Source organism: Pseudochaenichthys georgianus, chromosome 4 (assembly GCF_902827115.2).
Source record: "Pseudochaenichthys georgianus chromosome 4, fPseGeo1.2, whole genome shotgun sequence".
NCBI lineage: Eukaryota > Metazoa > Chordata > Actinopteri > Perciformes > Channichthyidae > Pseudochaenichthys > Pseudochaenichthys georgianus.
In genome coordinates, this window is record NC_047506.1 from 24,533,866 (window position 1) to 24,542,277 (window position 8,412).

An 8,412-nucleotide genomic window follows, 5' to 3' on the forward strand; every position below is an offset into this window, starting at 1 on the left:
TCATCCCCTGGCAGTTTCCTGTGCCAGCCAAGTTATCTGTGCCAACTTCCTGACCGTGCCAATCCAATCACAGTAATCTCTAAAAGGGCCAAAGGCCAAAGAGCTGCAGCTGTGTTCCCACATATATGTACACATAAGGCTCTGATGGCACCAAATTGCTCTGTTTAAACCCGTTAGCCAACCCAGACATGGTGGATGCCCTGACGGTAAAATATACTGCCAAACAAACAAAAAGAAAAACAAATATGTTTCTAAATGAAGTCTCTATTTTGTGTTAAAATAGATGGCAATTCCAACAAGCATATCATCTGTATGGAATTGCCCAAATTACAGTTTATAATTTGAATTTAAACCATTTCAAAAAATGTATTATGCAGGGAGCCATGTGTAGACAGAACCAACAAACTTTAAAAAAAATTCAATAACATTAAAATGATCCATATATTATTATTATTATTATTATTAATAGTATTATTATTATTATTATTATTTAAAAATAATGTTTGCTACTGCATCTTGTCTCCTTATGGCTCCAAAATGCATCTCACACTGGGACTATTGCCAGAAATAAAAGACAAAATACAATGTGTATTTGAAAACGGTTTATTATTAGGATATTAGGCTGAAGATATTATTGACAAAAAAGAATAGAAGGACACAGTGTATTACAGAATGTCTATTCACTTATCACACAGGAGTCACTGATTTAGTTTATAGGGGGAGAGAAACCATACTACTATAGCAACTGTAACTTGTTATTGCATTATGGTAATCCTATATACAACAACATTATAATTCTACACAAAACGAGATGTTGAACCTTGAAAAAGTACCAAAAGATAATTGCTGTGACACATTAAAGTTCCTTCCATGACACATGGCAACCATTATAACAACACAGTATAAGAGGAACAACAGAAAGTCACTTCTATGCTTGATATGAAAAACATTGCTCAGTCTCATTTACAAATATACACTAACAAGATTCACACTTTCTTTCATTTCTATTCATGACAGTTTTCTCAACAATTCAACTTACAATTCACAGTTTGTAGCCACATAGGGACAAATTGTAACAACAAATTATAATGTTCAGCTTCACTTTCCAGATGATTTCATTTCAAGATGTAAATGCGTATTATTTCCCGTTTTGCTAAATGTATAAGCATATGAATTCCCTTTTTGAAACCCCAACATTTCTGTCATATCCCACTCTTGTCTTATACCAGGCTGTGAAAAGCATTTCAAATGTACTTATCTGTATGTGCATTGGTGTGTGTGTGTGTGTGTGTGTGTGTGTGTGTGTGTGTGTGTGTGTGTGTGTGTGTGTGTGTGTGTGTGTGTGTGTGTGTGTGTGTGTGTGTGTGTGTGTGTGTGTGTGTGTGTGTGTGTGTGTGTGTGTGTGTGTGTGTGTGTGTGTGTGTGTGTGTGTGTGTGTGTGTGTGTGTGTGTGTGTGTGTGTGTGTGTGTGTGTGTGTGTGTGTGTGTGTGTTGGTGTTTAGTTTATGTAGGATGTACTGTATAGCAAGAGCTGTCAAAGGTGAAGTGGTTGGCTCACATCCAAAATCTCATCTCCTAAATCTAATTTGGGTTACAATGTTTAAATAGTAATCAAATAATGGCACACTTTATGGTGTAAAAGCATCCCGCTAACTTACATGGTGTTTGGGCTCAGTGCCCAGATAGGTCATGCATGTAGGCTCTTGATGTTATTCCTTTAGTCGTCTCAACTGTCGGGCACATTCCTTCATGAGAAAGGTGATGACGGTAGACACATTTACGCCTGTTTCTTAAGACTACACGGGAAAATATTGAACGTAAAAGTTATTCACAAGTTGGCACACAGTGTCTTCCTGCTGGTTTATTTGTTCCATTTCGAACGTTTTAATCAGTATTCTAGTTGTCTGTCCTGATGTTGTGTGCAGTTTGAAACTCAACAGAGAGCCGGGAGCACTTGATGGTCCTAATTACCATGAATTACATTTAAATCATTTTGATCTTAGCTGAGCTGTATTCTGATCACTTACTTGATACTCTTATCTCTCGTCTCCGCTGGATACAGAGACAGACTGTTAACATGTGTCAAACTGAGAAATAAATCAACATATATAGTATGTTGTTGGGTGCCCTAAATACTCTATAACTATTACAGTAGTCATTAATACATTTGGAGACAAGCTGTATTTGAAATCAATAGGACAGGAGTCTGTGTACGTGAAAACAAGATGTCAAAATATTCATTGTTTAGACTAAGGTTTGTGTCTTCTGGATCTTAAATTAGGGCCATATATTCTATTTCATTGTTTTTTTGTTTTGTTTAGATAACTTCCATATTTAGGAGAGCTCCTAAAGACTGTGACGGCCTAAAAGTTGATTTAAAGTTGAAATATAAGCTTTTATATGCCTCCCTGTAGTGCATTTACCGTTTTGCAGACTATGCATCTTGAGAAGAACATAGCCTTAACTCAGATTACGCATGCAACACAATAAAAGGCATTATATGTTTATACACGATAAACTACCTAAGGACACAGTTTCCTGGGAGAAGTCATTAAAAAGTCATTTGTGGAGGAAATACAATTGTGTTAAACAGTTCAACTCTGCAGCATACTTGCCCAGCTTGCATGAACAATAGAGCATGTTGGTGTGAAAGAAAACAGTGCCGGATGGGCTTCAGTCTGCAGAGACGTACAAGCCAAACTGTCAACTTCTTCATTATGCTCATGGCCATCTGTCAATGGTCTGAAGTGTCACATAATTGGTTGTTTTGCTCATGGAGTGCTGAGTACTCTTATAATGTGTGTGTCTTCACTGTAAGCACCTTGCTGCCACAGTGGAGGCCTCAACTTGAATCATAGCTGTCATAGATCTAAGTGTTTCTGGGGGCTACATAATGTAAATGTCAGACTAAACAAAACACCCCATTACATCCAAGTCAATCACTTCTGTTCTATATTAATCTCTATTTACACATAGAGCCATCGTTATCTATAGAAATCCTTTATATAAATATATAATATATATATATTTGTATTTACATCTCTCTTCAAAAAAAGTCAGTAGTGGTGTGCAATCTATCCTATCAAAGTTAAATACACATAAACAAACACATGTAGAGGTCAGTACAGGTAACATTAAACTGCATACTGTGCACCTGCCACATAACAAAACATTCAGAGTGCTTCCTGCTTACAGAAACTCCAAATACTCATCTTCACCACCAAACACGTGTGGTTGTCTTTCAGTCTTTTTGTCTCTGTCAGACAGTCCCTCTGACATCAGCGGTGTTCCCACGGTGACAGCAGCAGGAGCAGAAGGGTCGACAGGGTCAAAGGTGTAACAGACAACGTGTGGGCCGAGCCTCGAACTGCCACCTGACGAAGATTTAAAATCGTATTAGAAGGCAAATAGAGGAATTAAGAAAAGGAGAGAATGGATGTGGAAGGAGGAGCGGCCATGACTTACCTGAGGAGGTGGGAGATGTTTGGGGGGGACGGGGCGACGAGGAGGAGGAGGAGCCAGGCCCTTTGTCGCTGGACTCTGACCGCTGTATGTATCACCTGTCTCTTCACCTGAGCAGAGGCAAATACATACATTAAGTATAGCTGTATAACTGTATTCATTCGAACAGACTTCAGACTAGATGTTATCAATAATACAAAACTGCGGTGTGTTATTTATGAACTAGACTAGACATAGTGATCCAGGAGTTATCCATGTAAGGCTTTGACATGGTTTACCTTTTTCTTCCCCTTTAATGTATGTTTGATAAAGTCTGAAAAGATTTAAATCAACCCAAAGTTCAAGCCTTTGCAATCAATTTGATGAATCTAGTTTCCATAAAGAAACATGTCCATAAATTACCAGTCCAGATTTGTGGAAGTCATTTCTGGTTCTATCTTTGATCTCATGGTTGCACAAATTCTTGCATTATTTATGGCTGTTTTTTGTTGTTGTTTAGGCAAGAAAGATGTATGGATACCACCCCACCCATCCACAGCTTCGCACAAATGTGAATGCAGTTACCTTACACACACAGACAATCAAACAACTGCACAGACACCCCCTCCCCACACACACACAGATGTGTGAAATGTTGCTTCATTTAATAAGCAAACGGCTTGACTTCGCCAGCTGCTTTACCACTTGTCTATCCATTAGTGTGTGTATGTGTGTGTGTGTGTGTGTGTGTGTGTGTGTGTGTGTGTGTGTGTGTGTGTGTGTGTGTGTGTGTGTGTGTGTGTGTGTGTGTGTGTGTGTGTGTGTGTGTGTGTGTGTTTTGGCAGAACTTCAGTAATAAGGGAGGAACTCAGGTAAATGAGTGGATTAGGACAGCAGGGAGACAGACTGTGCTGCCAGCTAAATGCACACACACATTCGCACCCCCCCCCCCCCACACACACACACGCACACAAACACACACATGCATACACACCCCCCCCCACACACACACACACCCGCACACACACACACACACACACACACACACACACACACACACACACACACACACACACACACACGGCCAGAAATCTGATTCTGTCTCTTACAATACACATTGTCCTTCAGTACAATAGACAAAGAGCCTCTTTCAGTTGCTGAGGAATGAGGTGAGTCGTTAATGTTCTCACACTAAGAAAACTATTATATCACAATATACAACATACACGAAGAAAGCAGGAAAACACCCATATAAATACACACACACACACACACACACACACACACACACACACACACACACACACACACACACACACACACACACACACACACACACACACACACACAATGTTAGAAAACCATAACACAGACACTCTCCTGTGAATTCAAATCTGTTTCAAAGACACATGATGTGTTTTTGTTTTGGTCTGTCTGTGATAACGATTCAGATGATTTACTCACAGCGGAATGTTTACCAATTAGAAATCCGTCTATTATTGTGTGCTGTCGTGACAAATAGCTGCATGGTGCAATATGGGACCCGGGGCTCATGGCTTTGGAAATGTGTGTGGGTGTGGGTGTGTGGGTGTGTGTGTGTGTGTCTGTGTGTGTGTGTGTGTGTGTGTGTGTGTGTGTGTGTGTGTGTGTGTGTGTGTGTGTGTGTGTGTGTGTGTGTGTGTGTGTGTGTGTGTGTGTGTGTGTGTGTGTGTGTGTGTGTGTGTGTGTGTGTGTGTGTGTGTGTGTGTGTGTGTGTGTGTGTGTGTGTGTGTGTGTGTGTGTGTGTGTGGTCTGTTCTGTGTCCATCTGTTCCCATCAGAAGTCAAAACCTTGTGTCACATCTGGTTTGAACCCCGTTTAGGGATCATAACCGCATCATATTTTTAATGCTTTTTCCACGAAAACAATTGTAGTATGATGAATTCATGTTTCAGTTTAGCCCAATATTTGTTACTTTCATCACCATAGCTATTACTAATTAGGAAATATGCCTAACGCTCTTACAGGGAGAAAGCTGGGATAAATAAAGGGCATGTTAATTTGTTTCGTTCCTTCAATTAGACCAAAAGGAACATCAGCAAATGCCTAACATGTCAAGAAAGAGATTACATTTAATTAAGAGCATGGGCAATACAAAAAACACTCACATGTGAAGGTAAATAAGGTGGCATTTGCGTTACAATTAGCTCCTTGATATGTGAAGGTATGGAGTGCTGCAGGGATGGAACATGTGTCTTCATTAGCATCGCCCTGCGTACCTTGACAAAAGACAATGGGATTGGATTTATGTTTTTAATATCATACTTTAGAGGCATGACTGTCTGAAGTACAGTTTTGATGTAGGCCTTTTATGTGCTTCAGTGAGCACCTTGAACACTTCCTACACCACTGACTGACACTACCTTACAATGCAGCTGGATTCTCGCAATATCACACTAGAATCACAGGTTCAAAAGATCATACAAAAATCAATCTGGACAGGCTTCACACCAGTCAGTGCTTTTTTAGGTGCTACTGGCAGCAACAGGGTTGGTGTGTTTGATACACAGAGGCAACAATGGCAGCTTCTAAACAGGTTCGCATAGATTCTGCAATAGCATCAGTCATATCATCACTGCAGAGTAACTTCCACGAAAGAAGGGTAAAGAATGGTACTGAGAGCTTCTCAATGGAAACAAATATTTGAGCTCTGGTAGACAGATGGTTCATCCAATTCATGACAGCTTCTCAGACGCAAATCCTTTTATTGATTATGAATGCACTACCGTAGAATAAGGTGCATTATAACACTCAATCAGTGGCACACCAACTTTGATTGGCTGCCTTGTTTGTGCATATGCATGCTCGTGTTTGTCTGTGTGTGTTCTGAAAGCGGATGGCAACACGCAGTCTCCTCCTACATGCCCTTCGGTATGTTTGTCTCTTAGCAACAATCTAGTACATGTCACATGTGGCAGATTGGCTACCACTACGTGCACACCAACACACACACACACACACACACACACACACACACACACACACACACACACACACACACACACACACGCACACACACACACAGCCAGAGATGAGTGATGAACAATGTCCGTGGTCATACTCATGGGGTAGTTTAACCTTTACTATAATGAGTAATGAGTGTGTTTGTGTGTGTGTGTGTGTGTGTGTGTGTGTGTGTGTGTGTGTGTGTGTGTGTGTGTGTGTGTGTGTGTGTGTGTGTGTGTGTGTGTGTGTGTGTGTGTGTGTGTGTGTGTGTGTGTGTGTGTGTGTGTGTGTGTGTGTGTGTGTGTGTGTGTGTGTGTGTGTGTGTGTGTGTGTGTGTGTATGTATGTGTGATAATCAGAATGCAGGAGTGACATTTGGAGTAACCTGTTGGTAAATTGCAGACTCTTGGTCAGTCGGATCAGCCAAGAGTTTCATCCTCTGACGTGCAGTGTATGAAGAGCTTACACTTCCATTCATTCACAGTTTGCATCCTCAGAGGCAGGGACGTGCACAGACATTTGGAGGGGCTATTGCTCTAAACTGACTATCAACTAAATTGAACAGTAACAAAATAAGTTAAGGTGATACTTGCATTCGGTGACTTGATTTTAAAAATCAAAACCAGGGCCATTTTTTGTTTTGCGGTCCATATCTCATTAAAATATCTATTGTTAGTAACTATTAAAGACAACATGGGGACAATTCTGTTCTAATGTAGTTTGATCATTGTAAATGCTGTGCAGTCCAGACATACTGATAAAATAGGGCCTCTAACTAATTACCTTAAATAAACTCACTAATTAATGAAACCAGTTCAATACGCATTATTCTTATTCTTATCATTCTTTATGAGCGCAGTAACGGTAAGGTATCTAATTACTTATTTATTTAGTATTCCATAACTTAATAACGGAGATGGTCAAACTAAAGTGGTAGAGACATGGCTGATATCCTACAATGAAGCGGGACATTGAACTGTTCACCCGTGAGAGGGCGATCAAGAAAAGAGAGCGAGCGGCCCCGTTGAGGGAGTTTATAGATGAAAAGACACAGAAAGACAGAAGCACAATAACAACAACAACAAGTAGGCTATATTTAGGTGTTTTTTTGTAAATAACTGACAATATCAAGAGGAAGTAAAGTCCCCTGGTTTGTCCCTTATACCCTAACTGCTATGAGACAACTCAAAATCAAGTTTCCAAAATCCGACACTGAGGTGGTCTTAACGCACCGGCAGATGACAGCGCTGACAAAGCGTGTTTCCCGCAGCGAGACGCTACAATACTAATTGTGGGCTCATCATGTTGATTCGGCCACAACAGAAAAAGAAAAACAAACTCTCGAACAAACTCTCTCTCCAGAGGGGCAGGTCAGCCAAAAAGGCCAAAGGGGCCGTTGCCCGGGCAACATTAGCCCGTACCTGTGCACGTCCCTGCTCAGAGGAGCTGAAGTGACAGTTTACAAAGGACAACAATGGTTACCATGTATTGTAAAGGCGCAGGAGGAGAGTGACAGTGATACAATCATCCCCTCCTATCCAACCAAATAAATGTGTCCTCTTCACCGTTGACTTGTTATTAAGACATATTTCCAAAATAATAACGTAAACATGGAATTGGAGTCAAGTGAAGCATTCACCCTGGGGTGACCCTGGGGTAAGAGCTGAAAGCAGTTGAAGCAGGGCAATAAATCAGAGCTATGGTGACCCACAGGAAACAGACTGGCTGAAAACTGCATCTCTCTCTCTCCGATTATCCAAAAACACCATCTGTACCTGTAGTGCTTTAATCCATTACAATACTCAGGCTTTAACAACCCAGCCTGGTCTGTAACAAGCATCCCAAACTATCTCTAATTCTCTGTCATGCATTCCTCCAGTCTGCCGTCTGAAACAAAACCCAACTGACAACACAGAGGCTTTCTAATTACAGAAGACAAAGTGACTGTGTGTGTCTATAAACACTGTGTGTGTGTGTCAAAAAACAT

The 8,412-nt window shown here is 40.7% G+C and overlaps 1 protein-coding gene across 3 annotated transcripts in view; it reads right to left on the reverse strand.

Annotated features, from left to right (window-relative positions):
- Positions 1-1,467: 1,467 nt before the first annotated feature.
- LOC117444950 (glypican-5-like) overlaps positions 1,468-8,412 on the reverse strand; it is a 120,970-nt gene continuing 114,025 nt past the window's right edge. For all 3 annotated transcript variants that reach the window (XM_034080336.2, XM_034080335.2, XM_034080334.2), the window contains 2 exons: positions 3,466-3,572; positions 1,468-3,374 (listed from right to left, as the gene is read on the reverse strand). In XM_034080336.2, coding sequence (XP_033936227.1) covers positions 3,279-3,374; positions 3,466-3,572 — 203 coding nt within the window. In that variant the 3' untranslated portion in view covers positions 1,468-3,278. The remainder of the gene's footprint in view (positions 3,375-3,465; positions 3,573-8,412) is intronic.